The sequence below is a fragment of the Rhinatrema bivittatum genome, chromosome 1, assembly GCF_901001135.1.
Source record: "Rhinatrema bivittatum chromosome 1, aRhiBiv1.1, whole genome shotgun sequence".
Taxonomy (NCBI): Eukaryota; Metazoa; Chordata; class Amphibia; order Gymnophiona; family Rhinatrematidae; genus Rhinatrema; species Rhinatrema bivittatum.
The window spans coordinates 240,051,030-240,077,444 of record NC_042615.1 but is presented as its reverse complement, the minus strand read 5'-3'; the positions used below and the strand labels follow the sequence as shown (position 1 = coordinate 240,077,444).

Genomic DNA, 26,415 nt, shown 5'->3' with positions numbered 1-26,415 from the left:
TCTCCAGCAGATGGTGAACATGCATCTCCCTATGGGATTGCTTCAAGCTTTTTGAAAGGAGAAATTTAAGGAAAAGAGCCCCTGCTCTCCTGTGTTGATACCTAATGATCCCTCCCCCAGTTGAGAATGCCTGAGGTGATTTCTGTGGTCCCTCAGAGATGTACCTTGGTCTGGTTGCGAACTTTCCCAGCATGAACTTAGCTGCTAGTTAAGCTGAAAGGCAGCAGGTGCAGGAGGCCGAGCGCGGCAGTGATGGCAGGTGCCCTCTTCCCCCACAGCTGGACACAGTGTCTGTACTCGGCCGGTAAGTGCTGAGCTCAGGTAAGTTTAAAAAAAAAAGTTTTACCTTTGAATCAGAGGGGTTTCAGGACTTCAGTCTCCATGCTCAGCATGCTGTACTGACATTTGTTCCCACTCCCATTGGGTTTGGGGAACTGGATGGGTTGAGCGGCCCCCAGTGGGCTAGGCCCTGCACTTAGGCTTTTTACTTGCACACTGCATGGTAGGCCGCAGCAGCATTTTTCGCATGCTCTGTTACGCTACAGACTGTCAGTGTGCGCATTGCATTGGCTCTGCGCAAGCATTGTGTGCTTTTACATGCACACATTTTTCACTGTTCTCATGCTTAGCTTGGTGCACAAGTTGTGTGTGCACCTTGCTGCACTCTCTTCTAGGTGCTTATTCTTTGTGCGTGTTCCTCTTTTAAACGCAAGCCGATCAGGCGCACGTTTACTGCTGTGATGGTGCCAGAAGCAAGAAGCCTAAGCATCTTCCTATTGTGTTGCCTGTCATTAGGGCTTCTCAACCTGACCTGGCTTCTAACCTGTCAGCACTGCTCAGACACTCAGGAAGAGTTGTCATCTTAAGTGGGGCGAGTCTCCAGTTCCTCAGTTGCCAGAGGATAAACAGTTACAGCGCCCCTTTGGTATAAGGGATTGTCTCTGGGGTTCCAGGCAGTTTTGTCCCTACAGAGGGCCGACCTTTCAGTGGATTCTGCCTTTCGAAGGTCTGTCCTTTCATTCCTCGACAGCCCGAGAGAGGAGCAGGCTCAGGTGGAGAACCTTCCCGGGCTTACCAGTGAAGGTTTGCCAACCCACCTTCCAGAATGAGAGAGGGAGACATTTCTCTTATCGGAGGTGGGTCGAGATCACATCAGACCAGTGGGTCCTGGAGGTGATACGAGAAGGATATGTGCTGGAATTTCGCAGTATTCCTCAATGTGTTCATGGTGTCCCCTTGCCACTCCCCACAAAAGAAGCAGGCAGTGGAGTTCACGCTTCAAAGGCTCCTTAGGCTGAGGGCTATGGTTTCGGTGCCCACATTTCAAAGTATGGGGCGATATTCCATTTATTTTGTTGTACCCATTTGAAGGAGGGCTCCTTTCTTCCCATCATGGATCTAGAGACTCGGCTGTCATTTGAAAGTGATTCAGTTTCACATGGAAACCTTGTGCTCTGATAATGGCAGTGCAGTCGGGAATTTCTGACCTCCTTGGTTCTGTCAGAGGCTTACTTTCATATTCCCATCCAATTGGAATACGGTTTTCTATGCTTTGTAGTTGAGCCAGGTCTCAGGAAGAGAGCCACAAGGTGATCTTATTGCAGGAGCTCAGTTGGGTGGTGAAACTGACCTTAAGCAATCTTATTTATTTATTTTAGTTTTTTCTATACCGGCATTCGTGAGAGTATCACATCATGCCGGTTTACAATAAACAAGGGTGTGATGAAAGGTATAGTAAACAAAGTAAATAACAGGTGCTGAACAGTTACAGTTACAATAAAACAGTAAATAACAGGTGCTGAACAGTTACAATAAAACAGGGATAAGTACAACTTGGAGCAGAGAAGTGATAGGAACATTAACATAATATATTAACCAACTTTGACGAGGTACATTTACAAAGATTTGGTGAGGTACATTAAAAAGAGGTTATGGTATTTGCTGGGTATTGTCCATCTGAACTTATTGTAGATTTTTTACGTGGAGGTAGTGCTAGGAAGTAATGGTTTTCTGCATATGGGTAGTTATTGGAAGATGGTTAGAGGTGAGTTGTGATTTAATCCGAGTCTGGGAAAGCTTTTTTGAATAGCCACGTTTTGAGTCTTTTCCTGAAAGTTGGAAGGCAAGGTTCCTGCCGTAGCTCCGGTGGGATGGAGTTCCAGAGAGGAGGTCCTGCTGTGGAGAAAGCCCTGTCTCTGAAGGTTATATGAAGGGAGGTTTTGGAATGAGGTACCTGAAGAGATTCCTTATAGTATTCTCTTATAGGTCTGGAGGATGTGTGTTTTTTGAAAGGGATTTGAAGGTTGAGCGGAGTGAATTGTTGGATAGCTTTGTATATTGTGGTGATGGACTTGTATAATATTCTATAATGAATCGGCAGCCAGTGTAGGTCTTTGAGGATAGGGGAGATGTGATCGCTTCTCCTTGTATTTGTAAGTATTCTGGCTGCCGTGTTTTGCACCATCTGGAGAGGTTTGGTATGCGATGATGGGAGACCTAATAGTAAAGAGTTGCAATAGTCTTAACTTAGAGAAGATTATTGCTTGTAAAATTGTCCTGTAGTCATGGTTGTGGAACAGTGGTTTTATTCTTTTTAGGATGTGCAGTTTATGAAAGCAGTCCTTGGTGGTTTGGTTTATAAATGCTTTTAGGTTTAGCGGATTATCAATGATCGCTCCTAGATCTCTCACTTGGGCTGTTTGTAGGTTTCTGAAAGGTTTGTGGGGATGTAGCCGTTCTCCATGGATATGAGAAGGAGTTCCGTTTTTGAGGAATTTAGGATTAAATTCAGGCTGGAGAAGAGGGAGTTAATTTCTTGAAGGCATGATTCCCATAGATCTAGGGGTTTTTTTTATGGATTCTTTGGGGATCACAATCTGGACATCGTCAGCGTAAAGATAGTGTTTTAGGTTCAGGCTGGTTAGTAATTGGCAGAGAGGGAGAAGGTAGATGTTAAAGAGAGTAGGTGAGAGGGATGAGCCTTGTGGGACTCCTAAAGATGAAGGGTAATGCTTAGATTCTTTTTGTATTTTGACCTTGTAGCCTCTGTTTCTCAAGAATGTATTGAACCAGGCCAATGCGGTGCCAGTTATGCCGATATTAGATAGTTGGTTAAGGAGCATAGCATGGTTGACCGTGTCAAAGGCGGCTGAGAGGTCCAAGAGAATCAGTAGATAGGCCTGGCCTTTGTCAAGGCCCATGATGAGGAAATCTGTCAAGGAAATAAGTGATTCGGTGCTTAGTGATTTCCTGAATCCATATTGAGAGGGGAAAAGAATTTTGTGATCCTCAAGGTAGTCTGATAATCTAGTGTTAACTAGTTTTTCCATGACCTTGGCAATGAAAGGGAGGTTGGAGATTGGGCGAAAGTTGGTAGGGTCTTCTGGATCTAGGTTTGGTTTTTTCAGGAGCTGTTTAATGGAAGCCATTTTAAGGTAGTCTGGATAGATTCCTTGGGATAAGGAGCAATTGATTATGTCTGCCATGGCTTTGGAGATGGTGTCTGGAATAAGTAGTAGTAGTTTGGACGGGATATGGTCAAAAGGGTGAGACGAGGTTTTCATTTTTTTCAGTACTTTTAGGATCTCTGAAGTTGTGATAGGTTTGAACAAATTGAGCGAGATGTTTATGTTGGGGTGTAGATAGATATTGTGAAGGGAAGAGGTGTTGGGCATCAGCTTTATTAGAAGGTTAGTGATTTTGTTGCTGAAGAAGAGGGCCAGCTCCTCTGCTTTTTCTTGGGCTTTGTTAAGCGGTATATCCGGTGCTTGGATTTGAGTTAGGTTGGAGACGTAGGCGAACAGGGCTTTAGCGTCAAAAATCATGTGATGGATCTTATGTGCGTAGAAGTCTCTTTTGTTTTTAACATGGTGCTTTTGTAGCGGTGGAGGGCAAGTTTGTAGGCGGAGAGGGAGGACGCTGTGGGTGCTTTGCGCCATTTGTTTTCATTCCGTCTTCAACTATTCCAGTTGTTGGAGTATCTGGGGGTCCAGTTTGCCACGGGGGGGGACTTTTTTTTTTTCCTACCAGAAGTTGGGATCTAGAAATTTATGTCTCAAGTGTATCAGTTGGTGAACACCATTCACCTGACGGTGTAGTCATACCTACTGGTGCTCTGCTTGATGGTGGCTACCCTGGATGTGGTGCTGTGGGCAAGGGCACATATGCGTCCTCTTCAGCACTTTGCTGTCTTGTTGGAACCGGTAGTCTCAAGACTGTTGTTCGGCTCCATTTGCCGCTAGAAATCTGCTCCCACCTCCAGTGGTGATTGCAGGAGGATCATCTGAGTAAGGGAATTCCCTTGTCTTCTCCAGCCTGGTTGTTAATCACAACATGGTTAGGGGACTCTGTCCGGAGTTAATGGCCCAAGGGCATTTAGATGATGAAGTTTCCCGATGGAACGTCAATCACCTGGAAGCCCAGGCGGGACGGCTGGCATGCTTGCAGTTCAACCACAGGCTGCGGGGTCAGGCAGTTTGCATGATGTTGGACAATGTGACAACGGTGGCCTATATTGATTGCCAAGGAGGAACAAAGAGCCAGCAAGTGTCGCAGGAAATAGACCAGCTTATGGAATGGGAAGGTCATCTGCAGATCTCTGCTTCTCACATTGCAGGAAAAGACCATATAAGAGTGGACTTTCTTAGGGAGATTCTGGACCCAGGAGAATGGATGGTGTCAGCAGAGCTGTTTTAGCTGATTGTGTATTGCTGGGGCCCGTTCATAGACCTGCATGTGACTTCTCACAATGCAAAGGTTCCTTGATTCTATAGTTGCAGGAGAGATCCATAGGCCCTGGGAATAGATGCTCTCATACAGGTCTGGCTGGAAGACAGATTGCTTTATGCCTTTCCTCCCTGGCCCTTTCAGGGCAGGATAATTTGCAAGATCAAAGGCCACAGGGGGCTAGTACTCCTGGTGGCGCCGGACTGGCCCATGAGTCCATGGTATACAGGTTTGCGAAGACTCTGGATGGAAATCCTTCTGCCACACACAGATCTGTTACAGCAGGAACCAGCTCTTCATGAGGATCCGATTCTGTTCGGTCTTATGTTTTGCCACTTGAGAGGGCTCGTCTGTTAAAGCATGGATATTCCTCTGCGGTGATTGCCACCTTACTCCGTGCTTGCAAGTTCTCTACTTTCTTGGCTTATGTGCGGGTTTGGAGAGGGTTTTTTTTGGTTGTTTTTGTTTGGTTTTTTAGGCCTGGTGTGAGGAGAGGGATGTGCTTCCTCTTTCCGTTAAGATCCCACTCATTCTGGATTTTTTGCAGGATGGGTTGAATAAAGGATTGACCCTTAATTCATTGAAGGTACAGGTTGCAGCTCTCGCCTGTCTCGGAGGCCCAGTGAATGGTGTTTCCTTGTCTCATCCTGGAGTATGTGTGTTTTGTTGAAGGGCGTGAAGCATCTCAGGCCTCTTGGTTACCAGTTCCATTGTGGAATCTTAACTTGGTGCAGAATTTTTTGGTGGGCCCTACGTTCCAACCGCTACGCAGCCTTTCCTTGCAGTTGTTAACCTTTTTAAGACTGAGTTTCTGGTGGCTATATGTTCAGCACATTTAATTTCTGAGCTGCAGGCCTTGTCTTGCTGGGAGCTGTTCTTTTGGGTGACTCCAGAGCATTACAGCTGTGTACTGTTCCATCCTTCTTGCCTAAGGTAGACTTGGACTTTCATTTGAATCAGTCCATCTCTTTACCATTCCTGGATAAGGTCAGGGATGTGGAGGAGTATTGCCTCTTGCGCTTCTTGGATGTCAAGTGAGTTGTCGAGTGGTATCTGGAGGTTTCTGAACATTTTCAAAAGACACATCGCATGTTTGTTCTCCATGGCAGGAGTAAGCAGGGTGCTCCGGCTTTGCGGGCTACCATAGCTTCTTGGATTAAGGAGGTAGTCACGGCTACGTATGTGGATGCTGAAAAGCCGTTGCCTACTTAGGGCTCAGGTGGTATCATGGGCAGAGGTTAGTTGTCTCCCGTTGATATCTGCCGAGCTGCGACCTGGTCCTCCTTACATACTTTTTACAGTGTTTATCATCTGGATGTGCAGGCCAGGAAGGATGCAGCCTTTGCACGTGCGGTGTTGACTGGATCGCAGGCAGCCTCCCACCTTGTTGGTGAGTAGCTTTGGTACATCCCACTGGTCCTGAGTCCATCTGTATACACGCTAGGAAACAGAAATTACTTATCAGATAATTTTGTTTTCCTTAGTGTAGATTGATGGACTCAGCTTCCTGCCCTCAGCTGCTGGAGGTGTTTTAATAGCCTCCTCTGGGGGTCTGGGTCCCAAGGGATTACTGGTTAAGTGTTCATACAGTCTCTGGCTTGGGTTACCAAGAATCTTACATGAGTTCAGTGTTTATGGTTGGTTGAATACAGTTCTGGTTGTTTTTAATCAAATTTCTTTTTTTTTGGCTACCCTGTCCACAGTTGCTTTTGAAGAGAATACTGGCAGGTTGGGGTTACTGCAGGGCTATATATATACTATGACATCAGCTTGCTCAGTCTCAATCTGCTGGCAGGGGAGCATAAATCACTGGTCCTGAGTCCATCTGTCTACACTAGGGAAAACAAAATTATCAAGTAAATTTCTCTATTTTCATTAGTGTTTGGATAGTCTGAGGGTGTGGGGTTTTTTGTTTTGTTTTTTTACAGAAGATCCTGGAAATGGGCCTTGTGCGGAGTTCTCTCAAGTTGCATGGTTGAAAGTATTCTAAACAAAATTAGTGAACATATAGATAAAACCTAGTTCAATGGGACAAAGTCAACATGGATTTAGCAAATGGAAGTCTTACCTCACCAATTAGCTTTTTTTTTTTTTATTTTAATAAACATGGATAAAGGTGAGTCAGTGCATTATGGTGTATCTGGATTTTCAGAAAGTGTTTGACAAAGTACCTCAGACGCTTGAGGAAATTTAAGTTATGGGATAGGAGGCAATGTTTTATTGTGGACTGAGAACTGGTTAAAAGATAGAAAACAGATAATGGGCCAAAATGGTCACCTTTCTCAATGGAGAAAGATAAATAGTGGAATGCCCCGGGGATCTGTACTAGGACTGCTACTTTAACATACTTATAAATGACCTAGAGACTGGAACTAGTGAAGTGATTGAGTTTGCTGATGGCACAAAATTATTCAAAGTTATTAAATCACAAAGAGAGAGTGTGAGAAATTGCAGGAGGACCTTGCAAGATTGGGAAACTGGGTGTCCAAATGGCAGATGTCATTTAATGTGGACAACCCAAATTATAACTACACAATATAAGGTTCCACATTGGAAGTCACCACCCAAGAAAAGGATCTAGATGGTGTCATGGATATGTTGAAGTCCTCTGTTCAGTGTGTGGCGGCAGCCAAGAAAGCAAATAGAATTCTGGGAATTATTAGGAAAGGAATAGAAAATAAAATAGCATATCCTTCACAAATTCTCTCTCCCCCTCTCCCTCACTATGGTGTGATTGCATCTTGAGTATTGTGTGCAGTTCTGGTCACTGCATCACAAAAAAGATATAGGACTAAAGGTACAGAGAAGGGTAGCCAAAATGATAAAGCGGATGGAACGATTCCCCTATGAGGGAAGGCTAAAGAGTAGGGCTTTTCAGCTTGGAGAAGAGAAGTCTGAGGGGCGATAGATATGATACAGATCTATAAAATGAGTAGGGTGGAATGGGTAAACATGAATCTGTTTACTCTTTGAAAAAGTGAAAAGACTAGGACACTCAATGAAGCTACTCAGTGATGTATTGAAGACAAATGGGGAAACATTTTTTTTTTTTTTTACTCAGTGCATAATTAAACTCTAAATTGTTGCCAAAGATGTGGTGAAAGCTGTGTGGCTGGGTTGAAAAGTTGGACAAGTTCCTGGAAGAAAAGTCCATAAACCATTAAGGTAGACTTGGGGAAAAATCCACTACTTATCCCTGGGCTAAGCAAAATGGAATCTGTCAATTTTTTTCAGGTCCTGCCAGGTACTTGTGACATGGCGTGGGCACTGTTGGAAACAGGATATTGGACTTGATGGACCTTTTTGGTCTGACACAGTATTACAAATCTTATATTAACTTTGGTATGTTACCAAGGTAAAATTTGAAGTAGTCCCTTAGCGTCTCTTCCAGATGTGGCTTGTTGCCTCTGAAGGGTTAAGTTGCATCCTCTGATTAGAGGCTTGGTTCCCTCTGGAATCTTAATCTAGTTTTGATTGAGCTCCATTTGAGACACTCAAGGGCCGTCCTGAAAGGTCTAACTTTGAAAGTGGTGTTTCTCATGGCGATTTGTTCAGTGAAGTATGTTTTGGCAGGCCTTATCTTATAGAGATCAATTTTTAAGAATTACATCTGAGGGTGTTACCATTCCTATGAGGTGGTCTTCTTTACTGCAGTTGGTTTTAGCGTTTTGTTTTCAGCAGTCTGTGGAATTACCAGTATTCAGAAGTCTGAGGAGGGGTTACAGTCTACCAGAGGACAGACCGCGTTCTAAGGGGTCTTTCTCTTCTCGTTCCTGATTACCGGAGTAGCCGGAAGCCCCGTTCCTCTCACCCTGGTTCTTAGTCTTCAGTTTCCTCTTCTGTTTCCTTTCGCTCCGGAGGCGGCAGACAACAGTCCCAGCCCTTTCGGTGGAGGCGATTTGGCAGGCCTGCCTCCTCTTACTCGGCCGCGCAGAGTGGCAAGTCTACGCAATGATGTCAGGCCGGCCCAGGGGTCGAGTCCAAAGGTGGAAGGCAGGCTGTCCCTCTTTTACGAAACCTGGGCCACAATCACTTCAGACCAATGGGTCCTTTCAGTGATAAGACACGGCTACGCGTTAGATTTTGCTTACCTTCCTCGGCCAAGGTGTTTCCCCTCTCCTTGGGGACAAGAGGCAAGCGGTCCTGCAAACGTTGGTCCGTCTGGAAGAACTGGGAGCGATCGTCCAGGCCGCAGAGCAACTAAGAGGACACTACTCCATATACTTGGTCATGCCAAAGAAAGAAGGCATGTATCGACCCATCCTCGATCTGAAGGGAGTCAATCGTTGCCTCTGGAATCCGCGTTTCCACATGGAGACCCTGAGGTCCGTGACCGCATCAGTCCGTCCGGGGGAGTTTCTGGCCTCTCTGGACCTCACGGCATACTTGCACATCGGGATCCGGAAGGGCCATCAGAAATATCTATGGTTTCTCGTTCTGGGAAGACGCTATCAGTTCCAAGCGTTGCCTTTTGGCCTTGCGACAGCCCCCAGGACGTTCACCAAGATCCTGGTGGTGGTGGCAGCCCACCTCCGCCGGGAAGTTCTCCTGGTTCATCCATATCTGGACGATTGGCTGATCCGGGCCAAGTCAGAGGAGCTCTGTCAGTTGGCGGTCCAGCGGGTTCTGTGCCTATTGCACTCCCTTGGTTGGGTGGTCAATACGGCCAAGAGCCATCTCCGACCGACACAATCCCTGGAATTTTTGGGAGCATTATTCGATACACGTCTTGGCAGGTTCTTCCTCTCCCGGGACCGTTGCCGCAAGCTGCAGGATCAGGTCAAGGCCTTCCTACGGATGCGGCCACCAACGGCCTGGGACTACTTGCAGTTTGGGTCCATAACCTCTACGTTGGGGCTGGTTCCGTGGGCTTTTGCGCACATGCGGCCTTTGCAGATGGTGTTGCTGTCCCGTTGGTGACCGGTCTCCGCGCAGTATCAACTCCCGCTGCCCTTACCGGCGGTAGCGCGGGCCAGTCTGCGGTGGTGGCTCAAAGGACAACCTTCTACAGGGAGTCTCCCTCGTGACTCCGGAGTGGACGGTGGTCACCACGGACGCGAGTCTCTCCGGCTGGGGGGCGGTCTGCTTGAGACAGTCAGCACAGGGACAATGGTCGGTGACAGAGTCCCGCTGGTCGATAAATCGCCTGGAGACCTGGGCGGTTCGCCTGGCCTTACGAGCTTTCCTGCCTCTGGTCCGGGGAAAAGCGGTCAGGATCTTATCGGACAATGCGACCACGGTGGCCTACATCAACCGTCAAGGGGGAACACGGAGCAGGCCAGTGGCTTTGGAGGCTCGCCTGCTAATGCAGTGGGCGGAGAAGCATCTACTTCAGATCGCTGCGTCCCATATCGCAGGGGTGGACAACGTGCAGGCGGATTTCCTGAGCTGTCATCTTGACCCGGGCGAGTGGGAACTGTCGGATGTCGCGTTCCAGCTCATCTGCAACAGATGGGGATGGCTGGCCATGGATCTGATGGCGACCTTCCAGAATGCGAAGGCACCGCGGTTTTTCGCTCGTCGCAGGGAACCTGGGGCGGAGGGGGTAGACGCCCTGCCGCTCCCATGGCCCCCATCTATCCTCCTGTATGTCTTCCCCCCCCCCCCCCCCCCCCCCCCCCCCCCATGGCCTCTCATAGGAAAGGTATTGCGTCGCATAGAAAACCATCCCACGGAGGTTATTCTGGTGGCCCCAGAGTGGCCACGCAGGCCCTGGTTTGCGGATCTCGTCAATCTGTCCCTGGAGGCACCTCTCCGGCTCCCACCGTTGTAGACTCTGCTGCATCAGTGGCCTGTCTGTTTCGACCAGGCGGCTCACTTCTCTCTAGCGGCATGGCTTTTGAGAGGCGCCATCTGAAAGGTAAAGGGTATTCGGATGAGGTAGTGGCCACACTGCTCAGCTCCCGCAAGGTGTCAACGTCTCGTTCCTATATGCTTGTCTGGAAGGTCTTTGAATCCTGGTGCATGGCTAGGTCAGTCCGGCCTACCCGGGCTGCCATTCCTGATATACTGTCTTTCCTACAGGATGGTCTGTCCAAGGGACTGTCCTGTAGTTCCTTGCGGGTCCAAGTAGCAGCCCTTGGGGGGCCTGCACGGTTCAGTGGATAGGATGCTCTTAGCTTCCCATCCCAATTTGATCCGTTTTCTAAAGGGTGCTACACATTTGCATCCTCCGCTCGTCTCGCCTTGTCCGTCCTGGAACTTAAATCTGGTGCTCAGGGCCTTGTCAGCCTCCCTTTGAGCCACTGAAGAGGATCACCTTGAAGGATCTCACGTTGAAGACAATCTTCCTGGTGGCGATCACCTCCACCAGGAGGGTTTCGGAGCTGCAGGCTCATGTCGGGAGCCGTTCTTAAGAATCTCGGAGTCCGGGGTCTCTCTCCGGACCGTTCCTTCTTTTCTGCCCAAAGGTGGTGTCTGCGTTTCATTTGAATCAGTCAGTAGATCTCCCTGCATTTGCCCATGCCGAGCACCCGGATACGCCCTCTAGAGATCTGCAGAAATTGGACGTGCACAGGGTTCTCTTGCGCTACCTGGAGGTTACAAATGCCTTCCGGGTCTCGGATCATCTTTGTTCTTTGGAGTGGGCCTAAAAAGGGTAATATGGCGTCTAAGACGTCCATAGCTCGCTGGCTGAAGGAAACCATAAATTCTGCTTATCTCCTTGCAGGTCGCCCCCTACCGTTAGGGCTGAAGGCACACTCTGAGGTCCCAGGCTGTGTCTTGGGCCGAGTTTCAACAGGTCTCCCCTCTAGAGATCTGCCGGGCAGCAACCTGGAAGTCATTGCATACTTTTGCACGTCGTCATAGACTGGATGTGCAGGATTCCAGAGAGGGAAATTTTGGAGCAGGTGTCCTGAAAGCGGGCGCCTCTGTTCTCCTCCCCCCCCCCCCCCCCTAAGTAGTGCGCTCTGGTACATCGAAGTAGTCTGGACTGATCCGGTACATACAGGGAAAAGAAAATTAGGTCTTACCTCTGTTAATTTTCGTTCCTGTAGTACCAAGGATCAGTCCAGAGTCCCACCCGTTGATCTTTCTGCTGTTTAGTTCGGAGAGTCCACCGTGGTGGATGAAAGGTTTTCTTCTGTCGTTGGCTGTTTTGCCACTTTGGTTTTGGTTTCTGTATCTGGGTTCCTTTGGTGGAGTGGTTCCCCTGGTGGAGTTTTTATGTAGATAGTTTTAGTTACATGGGGAATATCCACTGCTTTGACACTGAGTAATACTGACAGGCTGTGAGTGGCACCCTGGTATATATAGTGAAGCTCGTCAAGTTTTGCTTTGTTTCCACCTGCTGGTGCGGAGGCATAACCCAGTAGTCTGGACTGATCCTTGGTACTACAGGAACAAAAATTAACAGAGGTAAGACCTAATTTTCTTTTTTAAATCCAAATCTTATTGTCAAAATCTTTTTCTCAGCTATTCATAGATTCCAGACCTTATAATCTTGGTGTTCACTCCAACAGGTTTTTCAAAAAAACTTCCAAATCTATATATCTTCGTTCACAATCTGTTTTTTACAGCTCTCAATTTTTTTCCCTACTTTAAAAAAAAAAAAAAAAAAAGTCCTTAAATGGCTTCAGAAAACTTGCTGAAATGGCTGTTTTGCTTGAATCGCTGCTTCAGGGCAAGGTTCCTTTCAGCGCTCTCATCAGCTCACATTTCCAATAGTTATCGCCATGCTTTATTTTTGTAATGCTTTTAATGTTCGTGATTGGATATCAAGACTTAGATAATTCACTCGACTTTTGATTTTTTTTCCATAATCTGAGAAAAATCAATGAGGTGTGGCTTCATGGAAGATTGTTAGTTTTCTATATATGGTTTTATGAATAATTAAATATATATTAAAAAGGAAGATGTGTACGGTATATGAAGTAACTTTTAAAATTGGCACCAGCATTTTTTTTTTATGTAAACATTTGACATCACATGTGAATTTGGTTACTGGTACATTGGATCCTTTACAGCCTTCAAAGATCAAGGTTGTGTACTTTTTCTGTAGCAGTTCAGATGCTGGTAGTTCATTTCTTAGAACTAATAGCAGCTGTCCTTACTATTCAATTTAAGAACATTTTTTTAGAAAAGTGTAGACCAAAATACTTCTCTCTTCAGTTTTTCAGCAGGGTGTGTAGCTCTTCCAGCTCTCATTAACATCAAAGCAGTGATTGAACAAAGACAGTGCACAGGAGTATGGAACCAGAAAGATGAATTACCAGTAAGTGTATCTTTTATGTGCAGCAAGTTAGATCTGACTAAAGCGATCAGACGTTTACCACTGGGTTTTGCTACAATGCACTTAAGGTGCAATTGTTTAAAAATAGACCACATGAGCCCTATAGTCATTGGACAATGGTATTCTTTCCTTAATTGTGTTAAACCTTCTCCTGAGTCTTCTAGCCCAGGGGTGGGCAAATGTTTTTAACCTGGAGCCACACTGCTGGCTTTCATTTGATAGGGGCTCATACCATTTCACTCACTCATACAAATCTCCTCTGTCTCACATGCATGCTTATTTTCTCTCTCATATACTACTTTCTTCACTAACCCTGTGGTAAAGTATGTGCTGGAACTGTGCCCAGGTACTGCAGTTCAACAACCCACCCCCACAAGAAACAGGCGTTGGCCAGCTGGATGGAACAGAGCACAAACAAGAGGGGTGTGGGCCAAATTGAATAAGGTGACTGGCTCCTTCTGGCCCACAGGTCCTAGTTTGCCCACTCCTGTTCTAGCCAGTGGTGACTTTGACAGGTCATTGACACTGAGTCTTTTTGAATTTGCTTTTCTCTGTGTGTGGGGGGTGGGACCAGAAAGTAGATGCCACCAAGCCCCTACCGAGTACTTTTTTTTTTTTTAAATATATACCACAGATTCTAGTCACCTGGTAGAGATTCTGTTCCAAAATCACCAGTTTGTTTCTAGCCGCATATGGATTGAGTTTATTTTGAAATCTTTTGAGGTTGCCTGCTATGATACAGAATAATCTTGAGCCTTAATGTTCATTGTGAAATAGCTTGTTAATTTTAAATTGAATTGATCTGATCTGTAATGGCCTAAGGCAGAGGCAACTAAACCCAGGAGCCAGTCCTGCCCAGCCTTTTTCATAAATATTTGTAGTTAAGGGAAATCTGGCAGCATTCAAGAGAGAGGAATGTCTTGTTGGAAATAGGAAAAGTCCATTAGTTGAAAATAAGTTAAAATGCACATTCATGGGGGCTGAAGAACACTGAATTTTAATGCAAGTAAACTTGTTCTAAAGAGCTAGGAAAATATTAGCCAAAGATTTTACAAGCTCCTCCTTGTTTCCACTGAAGCACATGTGTTTTTCTCTTACTAACCAGAACCCTATATGCATGATATGAGGCTCAGCAGGGTGGAGTTAAGAGTAGTAATAGGAACATATCTTTGAGGAAAGGGTAGTAGATGCAAACACCCCCCCCCCCCCCCCCAAAAGCTGACAATTCAGAGCATGGGATAAGCACAAAGGGATTCCTAACTGCAGAGAGAGAGAATAAGAAAGCCAGAGATTCACTGGGCTTTATCGTATTGCAGTTGGATGAATTGCATGCACTAGTGGAGCCCTCAGTCCTTACAAGTTTGTGTTTTATATGGTTCTCCATGCAGAACTCAATTTCTGATCAAGTTGCTAATGGCATCTGAAAAATAATGGCCAGATGAGAGCACTGCCAAGAGCTGTGCAACCTTCGGTCATTAGATGGTACCAACAGGAGAGGTGACAGACAGGACCCAGGGGTATGTCTTCCCTCTGTAGCCCTGAGGAGTGGTGGAAGGGTAATTTTCCCTCCATCCCTTGACAGTGGGGAGGGAGGAAAAGGCAACAAGTACTAGAAATGGGAGAGCTGTCGAAGCAGAGCGCTGGAGGCAAAAGCTTGGGGAATGGAGAAAGTGCTGCAAAAGGAAGGAAAGACAACAGAAGAGAGAGTCTATGGAGAATAGCACCCCTACTATTTAAATCTCCTTCCCCCATACACATTGGTGCCTGACGTTCTTTGCTAGTGCAGTTGAATGCCCTGTTCTTTCTGGTAAGGTGTACATATGTAGTAGAACAGCTGAACTATTTGTTTCAGCTTTCAAGAGTGCCTTAGTCTATTTTGTGTTTGAGGTCTGGGGTCCTGAGGGGAATAGCAACATAATGCTGTGCAGTTATCACTTTGGGGCAAAGCTACTGTAGATATGGCTGCATCTCAACTCTTCTCACTTGTGTCAGAGTAATACCAGTGGGCAGAGCCTTCTGATCTTTGACTTTTGTTACAAGATCAAGTGCAACTGGGGAGAGCTTCAAAACCACAGCTTCTTTAGCAGCAGAAGGGCTTGTAAGTTTTAACAAATAGCCAAGTGTATCTGGGCAGCTGTAAATGTGAAGGTACACAGTTGTAAACTACTATTTGCCTGGGTAAACATAACTTAAGAATCCTTTCCAAGTTGCATTACATTTAAAACTTAGTTCCAAACACTTTGTTTAAATGTCAGAATTTTGGAACTGAAATCTCAAACAAGGCTCCCCAGTGTATATATCTGTCACTTCTATAATGCAAAGCACTGGTAACTTGCAAATTCTTTATTCCCCCCCCCCCCTGATATTTTAAATTTCATTTTCCTTGCATTATCTTAAATTATTTTCAAAATACAATTTTCACCCAACACCTTAGTATTAAAATCTTATTTTAATTTTTTATTTGTCATAATTACATATTAAATTGAAAAGGGAAACTTCAGCCACTGTGGAAAACTTTAACTTCCATAGTGTTTTTAGCTTCAAGCCTCCACACAAACTGCCATCCAGGGAAAGAAAATTCACAAAGCAATATATTTACAAAAATCTTTTTATCAAAACAGCCATTTATGAAGAATTGTTCATTAGAATGTTCCACTTAAATACTAAGCTGCTTAATGTCTTATATCCCAATAAAAAAAAATATCCAGATCAAGCCGTGTCAATAGAATAGTACTTATCTTTTCCATCGTAAATTCGTCATGGCTATGTCTAGCTAATTGCACTGTATCCAGGGCTATGCCATGAGGTTTTCTGTGACCCTCCATCTGCTGCTTCACTGATGGTTGAGTAGAAAGAAGCAGCAGCCACCCCCATCCCTGCAGTTTGAGTAGTTTTTGAAACTTGCAAGCCATTTACTAGCTGCTGATCTCACTATGTACGAGATCAGCCTCCATATGCTTATGATCACAGGTTCTGAATTGGCAACCCAGCAGGACATTCCTGTGTAGAGCATTTTAAAGCACTATTGGCCTATTAAAATGGTATCTGATAAGGATTAAACAGTAATGTGTTGGTCTGAATTCAGTGCTATTTTTGTTTTTACAGATTGAAGTAGATCTTGGTAAAAAGTGCTGGTATCACTCAATATTTGCTTGCCCCATTCTTCGGCAACAAACGACAGACAATAATCCACCCATGAAACTTGTCTGTGGGCATATTATCTCCAGAGATGCATTGAATAAAATGTTTAATGGTAGCAAGTAAGTATCACTTCTGAAACCTCTCCTAGCAAGTACCATAGTTCAGATAGTTATTTTGTACGGCAGTTATCGAAGACAGGGTTTCTAGCTAGACTTATTGAAGTTGGCACTGAAACTAGTTTTATTTAAGATAAACCCAACTGATTCCCATTTCAGCCGGTCTTCTCCAGGAAGACATTTGTGGGGCGGGGTAAATGCATAACCATGTAGGCTTTGTAAATGTGAGATTCCAAGCAGTTGTTTGAACAGAGTGCTAATGGTTTTAGTATGTGGATTGTTGCATTCTGTACCACTTTGCATTCTAAAATTCTATTTTAGATCTACAATCAAAAAATGCATGCCTTGTATGTTAAGACTTTTTTACATTTTTGCCTCTTTATTGGGCCAAAAAGGAAACCTAGGAATTCAAGTAGCCACAAAAAAAAGCAAGATGAGATTGAAGAATCTAGCAAGTACTGCTGCTTGTAATGTCATTTTTTTTTTAAAGTAAATATTCCACCATGTATGGTTGGCCATTTTATCAAAAATATGACACCTCACTATGTGGCAGTGTTGCCCTGGTTGAAGTAGGTTTCTAGACCATACCACATCCAGAAGTCGGACTGCACTGAAACTTAGGGTCAGGGCATATGCTGCTACCCTTTCCTAGTGGGTGATATTACAGCTGGAGCCATAATTCTAGCTTTGGTCTGCTTGACTTTTTTTTTTTTTTTCCCCCACCACTTTCTCCTCCAGACAGCTTAGAATTGTTTCTGGTCTATTAGATAAAAACTAAAATGACTAAGTACAGAAGCAGAATTGGGGAAACAGGACAGGAGGAACCACATAAGATCAAATTTAAGAATGCAATATATAAAGAGGATAACAAAACAAGTATGACAGCACACTAGCCAACATTGCATGGTTTGAAGTACAGGAGTTAATACAGGAGTGTAGAATACCACAGATCCTGGTGAAGTTTGTTATAGGATGCTGGGAACATGCTGATAGGAAACCTATGAATTCCACTGCTCTTGACCTGTGCTAAATATTTATATTTTCATGTATTGGTATGATTGCAAAGGGTTCTGAGAATCTGTTCCTCGGGAATCCGTTTTACTTTAACATATGAATTTAGTGGAGGAACAAAGCATTAAGGGGCTGATCCATTAAACTGTAGTAAAATCCAGCTGTTATCGGTAGTAACACATTAACATATTAATGGGCTGACGTTAATGTCAGTGGGGCTTATTTAAAACCAGTGTTTAGACATCCTTTAGTAAATAGGTCCCTAAATGTCCTTAGACTTAAACATGAATCAGAACAAATCCCCCCCCCCTTTAAGCTAGGCCATGCCAAAGGGCAAGTCCAGTTCTGACTACACTAACTAGCTCTAAGGGAAGGAAGAGGCTAACTTTAAAACAATTTTGCTTCCAAATGAATGCACAGCTTAGTATATACGCAAGTCAAATTGTTTTCGGTATTTAGGCAGAAATGTGTATACCTGAATCCACTGCATGCACATAGTAAAAACTTTCATTTCTTTTTTCTTCTTTTTTCCTGTCAAGCAGGGCTATATTAACCATGACATATGGATGTCTACATCCAATGGTGCCAAACAGGCTTATCTTGGAGCTTAAAAGCTTCACTGAGCATGTGCAGTGGCTCCCTTGTGCATGCTGCGTCATGAGTCCTTTGGTCCAAACTTTTGCACGGACATATGACTTCTTTCTGTAACTTCTCAATGACTGTCTCTTTGCAGTTTTTTTCTGTTACCTCAGCAGCCCCTCAACAGCACTCCTTTAAGTGTTACTAAAAAAATGTTTTTGAGTTGCATTCCATGATGTCCAGGAAGAAGTCAATCATCTGCAGGTGCCAGATGTCAGTCATCAATGCCCATGAAATCTGTTACAAGTGCTTTGGCTCGGACTATGACAGCAAACTCCTACAATTCAGGATGTCTCCCAGGGCCCAGCCATCACAAGCCTGAAAGATGTAGGCTCTTTATAAGGCACTCAAGAACACACCCATGAGCCCAGAAATAGGAGCTGCCACTGTTCTTGGAATGGGGGCTCAAGTTTTTGCTGTGGAATAGAGTAAGAGCTCCTCCCATTACCATTCCACAGTGAAGTTCCTCCTCCTGCTCCAGTAGCCCTGATTTCAAATAAGGCGTGGATACACTTGGCACTAAAAGAGGCAGTCTTCAGCACTTAAGCCCAAGGTGTAGCTACTCAGAGCCAAAAAGTAAAACATGTCCTTGTCTAAGGGCCTCTCTTCAGTGACACACCCCAAGTATCCCCATATTTCATGGCATAGAAAACACTTATGGTGCCAGAACACTTCTTCCCTGATCCCAACATGCCCAGGGTGTCGTCTGTGGCTTCAGCACAAACACATTCTTTGTTGTAGAAGTGAGAAACACTAGCATAGATTACATCTATCATTGTGCTATTGAAGCAGGTGCTATAAGTCCATCTACTAGCATGGAGGGCTAAGTCTCGACAGAGCCAGCAAAATTGGCATGGAGCACTTTGGATTCCTCCCCTTTCCTTAGGTAACTACTTCCTTCTATAACAGACTGAGGACCCTATATGGATCTCTGAAGAGGATGTCTCCAACACCAGCACAATGACCACAGTATTCGGTGGACCAAATCAATGTTGGTGAATTTATTTGCCTCCCTGGAGCTTTTACTATAAAAAATGGGTACGGTATTCCTCAGACAAGGGTGCCCACTAGCTCCATGGCATATCCCTAGGCTAGAGTTCACAGCCATGATTATTAGTCTTCAACATTCAGATAAGCTTTCACCTGCAGTTTAGGGAGTCCTGCCCTGAGTTGGAGGTCAGTGAGAAGGACTTGACTAGATAGGAGTCTCCACCAGTAATTACCCTTCAGAAACAATTCTCCACTCCAGTCACCCTCTTCATCATTGGGGACTTGTATCAATGTTTCTTTACCTGGAACAAAGGAAAGCTCAACAGGGATTCAGTCAGATCCCTTGTAGAAATTACCAAAGCATTCAGCACCCAAGGACCTCTGCTATTGCAGATTTAAAAATTAATATTCAATGTCTGTCAGTTTGTCATGAAGGAAACTTATCCGAGAACAGGGATTTTTGGTCATCTTCAACTCCTAGAGACCTTATAGACTCTGCAGCGATCCTGCTAAATGGATTTTTGCCTCATTCTGGACTGCAGATCCTGGATATTCCCATCGCATGCCTGCTAGTGGCCAAGAAATTGATCTCCAGTCTAGGGTCCAATCAGCCCCTGGCTTTGGTATGATTGAGCTCATACACCATTTGGCACAAGTGCATTGTGGTATACCTCAGACTTGAAATGGTTGAAGTGCCAGCTGCAGCAGGCTGCACGCCAGTGGTATAAAATGCACTCGGTGGACATAGTCATGCGCAGTATAGCTTGGTTGTTAAAGTTCACTAAAGATTCAAATTTGATTAACTGTCCGGACGGTGAAGGCAGGGACAGCCTGTTACTATCGATATTACAATCTAAAAACATCTCTTTGCTATCAGTAATCAGAAAATTCTCATTTACTTTGATACTCAAGTACTGGTTGTTCAGGCTAAACATTCCAAACTAAGAATTGTCAATGGGGTGTGTTTCTTCATTTGCTTCTAAAGAGGGTATTCAAATTATTACATTGAATCTTATTTAGTTTTTATTTATTTTGGTTTTCTCTAAAAATATACAGTTAAAATTGAAATAAGCATAGTTCGCCACACTTGACCCTCAGGTACTTGCTAATTAAACCAGTTTCTTTGCTCTTTTAGTGAAGGTTGTTGGAGTTCCCTTAAAACAATTAAGGGACTATCTGGATGAGATTAGCCTACTAGAGCAGAATCCATTTGGATTTCACCTAGCCAATAAAACAAAATTGCTTTTATTGTGCTTTTGAGTGTTTCTCTTGGAGGGAGGGCAGTTGATCATTGAGGGAACTTCTTTTGGTGCTGCTTGATGTTTCATCAGCATTTGCCACTCTCGGTAGTGATAGTGCTTACTGAAATTGGCCTCACTTTGGTATCTTAGTAGTTTAAATCTTGTTGGGTTTCAACTGCAGGTAGAAGTTGATTCCACAGCTTCTTGGTATCCTGTTGTCTGGGGGGGGGGGGGGGGGTGTCTCGGGGATCTAGATTTTCAGCACTCTTATATGGTACTTATTTGTAAGGTACTTTCTGGTCTGGGGGTAGGTTATTGGCTATGTGCTGAGGTAAAATTCTTTTGTCCCAGTTACTTCTGTCCAGGATGTCTTCATTTGTTTCCAGATGCCATTCTACTATTAAGCAGTGGATGCCTATAAATATATTGGCATTGAATTTAGAAGAAAATCCAAGTGATATTTCTTGGAAAGCCTTTGCCTTCGGTTGTTCCCTCAGTGCTACAGTTTGAATGGTCAATCTCAATATCAACATCAGCCCATAATTAGTGATTCCACATTGTCAACATAGCAATACAGCCAGGGTATAGTGAAATCCGTCATTTTTAAACTTTGTTTACTGCATAAATTGAACCCTTATTTGAGCATCACTGTGCTTCATTTTATTTTTCATGTCATTGTAATTTCTCCATTTATACTATTGTAATTCACTGTATTTGGATTTACCAGCTTGTACTTTAAAAGCATTACAACTAGTATAGCATGCTGATGCTTGTATATTAACAAGCAATTCTGAGCATATTTTTTCCTGCTCTTCCATGCTTGCATTTACTGGTGCACAAGATTTAAGATCTTAGTCTTAATCCATAAAGTCGTAAATGGAGAAGATCCTGCCTTTTTTTAGCACATGCCTAAAGATTTGTAGGCTGGCGCACAGTTAAGAATAGAGATCAGAATAGGTTGGCAGTTCATTCTTATCCAGCTGATCACTTGAGACAAGGGCAAGAACTGTTTGCTAGCACCCAACTGTGGAACAAATTCCCAGGCAGTTTGTGCATGGAGGCGTGTGTACAAAATTTTAAGAAACACTAAGGCCTCTTTCCTCACAGGTGTTCGCAAGTTGTTGACTTGAAGATATGAAATGATTTTGAAAACTTAGAAGATGCTGTAGGAAAGTTTCCAGCCATATTAGCTGGGTTGTCTTGTATCACTTTATAACTTGTATGAATGTTAAACTTGTGACTTGCCTAATTGTGAATTATAAATGCTTTAAATAGATAATGGTGGAGTCCCCTCTCAAAAGGGTAAAAGGGGGGGACAACAACACAGTTTGACTGTCAAATCGTAGCAAAGATCAAGAAGCACCAAGGTGCGATCCAATCCCCTAGCAGGAGGAGGTGATCATCTTTTGGTGTCTAGGTGCTACATGTACATTCTTTCCGAGATAGCCTTTCTTGGCAGTAGCAGTGTATCTATGCTTGGTTGGGGGGGGGGGGGGGGGGTCTGTCTTCCCATATCTGTGTTTGACAGGTTCCTCCCAGTCAGGGGTTCTGAATTCTCTGGAGAAAGCCAATTGGTAATGCAGTCCCTAGGTTTCCTGGTCCAAGTTACCATATCAGCCCTCACTCTCATCCAGAGGATTCAGTTCATAAGTGTAGAAAGATTCAGTTCAGGACACACTTTCTCCCAAGCAAAAGAGCTTTAGTGCTGAAGGGACTGGTGATGTCCCTTCTACAAGATCAAGCTCTAGAATCGGCAGTCCTAGTCACTCTGGGGGAATATGGTGGCAGCAGCAGTTTATATCATCCAGTGTGCTTGGTTGCGTATGAGACTTTGGTGCTAGTGGGACCAGCTACAACAGCCATTGACCCCCACATCAGGATGCCAGCCAGACTGAAGTTAGCTCTTTAGTGGTTGATGCCTTCAATTTCAGATATTGGCATCTGTTTTGAGAATGCTGTCTCAAGTAACTTTCCACCAAAACTGCCACTGTGAGTGGGGAGCTCATACAGGTATGGCTCAAACTGAAGGAATGTGGTCCTGAGTAGCTTTCTTTGGCCAGCCCCCTTGAAGCTACATGCCATCTGATAAGCATTCTCTCATCTTCTAGTGGAAAAGGGGGCAGCAGGCTCTTAGGTTCTCAGGATCTGGATGGGGGGTGTACAGAACAGAATCTGAGGTGGACTGCCTCAGTTGAGTCCTATTTCTTCACAAGTGGTTGTTGGATCAGCAATTAGCAAAAAGTCTTTCTGACCCTTGGGATTGGCCAACATTACTTATTTGCCAAAGGGAGCAACAAAAATCAGTTTTGTTCTAGTCTTTCAAGCAGATTTAGTTCCTGATACTTTGTTATACTGGTTTGCAGATCTTTTTATGTCAATCCTCTGATCCTGTTAACTATAAGGACACTCCAAAAAGTGCTACAGGATTGTGCGATAAATGATTCCAATTGCCCCAGCATGGCCAAGACAAATGAGGTTCCCCTTTTTTCAGAGGACAGAACAACCTCTTAATTCCACTGGGTAGATGCCCATCCCTCAGAATGATAGTTTATTTGTCTTCTGAATCTGCCTTCTATAGCTCTTACAGCATGGATGTTGAACTGCTTTCCAAAGAAGTGGAAGATCTCTTGATTTTACTCGGGAAGGCTTACAGTTTTAAGTGGAAGAGCTTTTCAGCCTGATGCCATTCTGGATCTCTGGACTAATTTGTCAAAGCTGATCCTGTAGGCCGCAGGCACTTCTGATCCTTTGTCAGATGTCTGCAGTGAAAGTACATTTTTGTTGCAACTGGAGCATACCATCAGATATAAGTTGCTCCAATTTCTACTCGTCCTTTTTGGTATTCAGATTTATGAAAAGATTATGCTATGGGATCTCTGTCATTTTTAACCTAGCTTATGAACCCTCCATTTGAACCAGTGGAATTGGTTCCTCACATGGAAGATGTTTCTTGTGGCAGTCATGTCTTCGATGGATCAGTGAATTGCAAGCTTTGGTGCACTACTCGCTTTTATCTCCAATTCTTTCACAGTAGAATGGTTGTTGACATTCACCCCAAGTTCCTGGCTTAAATGGTTTGGCATTCTACATTAACCAAGATGTTCTGCTTCCTGTGTCCTTCCCAAGGCCACATTCTCATGACAGTGAAAAGGTTATTCATTCGTTGGACTGTAAGAGGACCTAAGCTTACTGTTTGAAAAGGACTTACCCACATTGGAAAGCTTCTCCATTGTTGCCTTTGACCCTAATAGGCTGGAAGTGGCAGCTGACTAAAGAACTGTCAAATTAGCTAATGGACTGCATTGTAAACCTGCTGGCCTATAGATCAGATTCTTAGGAAAAAGTGTTCTGTGAGGCTTTTTTATCATAAGCTAAAGGCATGTTTTGTTTTGTGGGTTTTTTTTTTGTTTGATTATGGTTTTATGAATTTTATTTGGTTATGATTGTCTTGAATTAATAGCTGTATATTGCCTAGTATCACTATAGGTGAAACATTTATTTTTAAATAAATACCAGGGCTCATCAAGTGACGACCATGGTGACTTTAATGCACTTAAGAAGGCCTTTATTGAAGATATCTGCAAAGCTGTGACTTGGTTGTGCACATCTTCACATCACACTACTGTTTGGACAGCAAATCAAAAGATGGCCATTCTGTGCAGCCCGTTCACCCAATAATCCACTCTTCACCGATGAGGCTGGGTTGTTCAATAAGTGCTCCACTATACAGCTCTCAGCTTGGGACTCTCCACTTGTCATGGCTAATAGTGCTTGTTGACAGAGAAAGCAGGATGAATATAATCCATGCTTATTTTCTGTTTGCCTCCTTGGAGAGTAGACTACTTAGCTAAAGCTTGCTAAATTCTGAAATGTACTAAGGGGTTAGGAGGCAGTATGGGCACGGGAATGCCATGCATGCTCAGTAGAGCCTGTACTGGGTTTATAGAGATGGGTCCATTCGGTACCAGCAAATGACATTTCCCATGTGTCATGGTTAATTCATCTTGTCTGTAGAGAACCCTGTTTACAGGTAAGTAAATGTGCTAAATTGTCTTGGGGGGGACGGGGTACAAATAGCAAACATCTTGTTCCTTTTGTAACTTTGCAAGCTGAAAACTGTCTGGTGTAATAGTAATAATATGTAGTGTTTTTGTCCCCTCTAGATTAAAATGTCCGTACTGTCCAATGGAGCAGGGTCCAGGTGACGCTAAACAGATATTTTTCTGAAGCAGCAGTCTGTTATCCCCATTGTAAGTGACACTGAGTTTGCAGGTGTGTTCTATGTACTGCAGCAGAGCTGAACTCCTGGGTTTAGTACAAGTTAATGCTCAGACTTTGCCAACCTTTTTAATATATACTTAGAGCAGAAATGTGACATCTACCACCACCACGGGGCTGTACTCCAGGCTTGGTCTCCATACCTGATCCAATAAGAGATGCCAGCAGCTGTCATTTCATGCAAGATTTTGGACCACAACATATGGTGGATTTTTACCTTTTTAATGCAACATCCTCAAATCTGTTCAGTTAAATTTCTCCTGCTATTGTCACCATAACTGTTACCACAGAACGTGTGGGTTTATTTCCTAAACTGTATGTATAGTTATACAGTAAACTATAGCTAAGGAGAGTAGAATAGAAAACAGTGCTTAATAAAAAGAATTTGTATTCTTCTCCTGAAAGACAGAAGGCTGACGCATATGCTGAATTTTTTTCTTGTGGCCAAATCTGTTTTTCAGCTTTCACACAGAACCCAACAGTAAATGTACATTAATAGTTTTTGCAAGTTTCAATTCTTTAATTTAAAAGTTGGTGTGAACATTTTTGCTGAAAGAGTGGATCCTTGTTTTGTGTTTGGGTTTTTTCTTTTTTTTTTTTCTTTTTGTTGCAGAGTCCTGAAATAGAGTTGTTCCTTAGTCCATGAGATGTACTCTTGGTCTGTGTAACCCTGGTGTTTGAACTATGTATTCACAATTAAGCTATCAATTGCATTTGGATGTATAGTTTAATGGAGAATTCTGTATATATGTATAGCTGAACCAAAAAAGTATCTGGTATAATATTAAATGGTAAACATAATTAAAGTTTGTCCTTGGACAGTCACCTGGTTGCTTCCGAGTCTATAGAATTAAAAGGTGTTGCATTTTCTGAAGCTATACACTTATTTTAATTTTGTTTTGACCTGTTTTTAGGATACTTCTGTGCATATGATTTTTTATTTTATTTTTTTTTACTCTTGTTGGACTCTTAAGTTTACTGTCATGATCTCCACCCTTCTTGGTGTGGATGTTTTTTTATTTATTGCACTGTCTTGCTGTAAGGCACATTAACCACAGGGGGATTAGAATGAAATGTAAAAATATATTTCTGTACCGTGAAATAAACCATATGTGGAGAAGCACATAGAGTGCAGTGAAATATGTTTGATACTTGAATGGTCAGTCCCACCCTCTGATGCTTTCTGTCTAACTAGATGTACACAATTGAGGAGTTGGAGCTGGAATTTACATTTTCTTTCCAAATTCAAGCTTAAAGTAAACTAGTCAGGTACAGAAAGGCTTACATTTTGTGTTGTACCTGAGGTACAACAGTGTTCAGTTTTTATTTTCTTTCCTGGGAATTTCAGTGTTATAACAAAAGCAATGGAAAATGACTTATTAAAAACAGGAGAAAACTGAATGGGAAGTCATTTTTATACTTTTTAAATTTATTTTAATTTTTTTTTTAACTGACATTTCCAGGAAAAATAAAATAAACTAAAAATGAAGATCCCCTAACTGGAGGTAAGGGAGGGTTGAATGACTGCCCAAGGTCACAAGGAAAATCAGTGGAAGAAGTGAGACTTGAGCACTGGCTTTCCTGGTGAAGGAAAAATGAAATTAAAAAAACCTTCACCCAAAAACAGTCTTACTAGTGATATTGTGTTAAAAGACCTCAGATACTTGTATGTGCTAATCTTCTTTTTTTTTTTTTTTTTGCGTTGAGCAAGCAATCTTTGGTCTGAAACCTTCTATTCTTTTTTTCAAAAATACTTTGACTTTTAATTGATTTTTATCATTTTATATTTTAAAAAGTGATCCTGTGGTTTCATAATTTTATATAAATATTAATGAAGAATTTGTCATCCAGGAGTTAGTTTAATTCTTCCTTGCAGAAGGAGAATAAAATTAACCACACCATAGAGCCCCCTTATTTGTAGGATTCAATCAACATAGCACCATGCTGCTGTGTGAATGAGTTGCTTTAAGTGCTTACAACTGAGGTCTCTTCCTCCTTTTTAACACACTTGCACTACTGAGATTTTAGGGTGAAACCTTTT

At 43.4% G+C, this 26,415-nt stretch overlaps 1 protein-coding gene across 4 annotated transcripts in view; it reads left to right on the top strand.

Moving 5' to 3' along the window:
- RMND5A (required for meiotic nuclear division 5 homolog A) overlaps window positions 1-25,497 on the top strand; it is a 68,193-nt gene extending 42,696 nt beyond the window's left edge. The window contains exons 7-10 of one of the 4 annotated variants that reach the window (XM_029592914.1): window positions 12,838-12,940; window positions 16,064-16,218; window positions 24,260-24,346; window positions 24,459-25,497. In XM_029592914.1, the coding sequence (XP_029448774.1) occupies window positions 12,838-12,940; window positions 16,064-16,218; window positions 24,260-24,323 (322 nt within the window). In that variant the 3' untranslated portion in view covers window positions 24,324-24,346; window positions 24,459-25,497. Of the gene's footprint in view, window positions 1-12,837; window positions 12,941-16,063; window positions 16,219-24,241 lie in introns of all 4 variants that reach the window. The other 3 variants (XM_029592895.1, XM_029592904.1, XM_029592885.1) reach the window with 3 other exon arrangements.
- The last annotated feature ends 918 nt before the right edge of the window (window positions 25,498-26,415 follow it).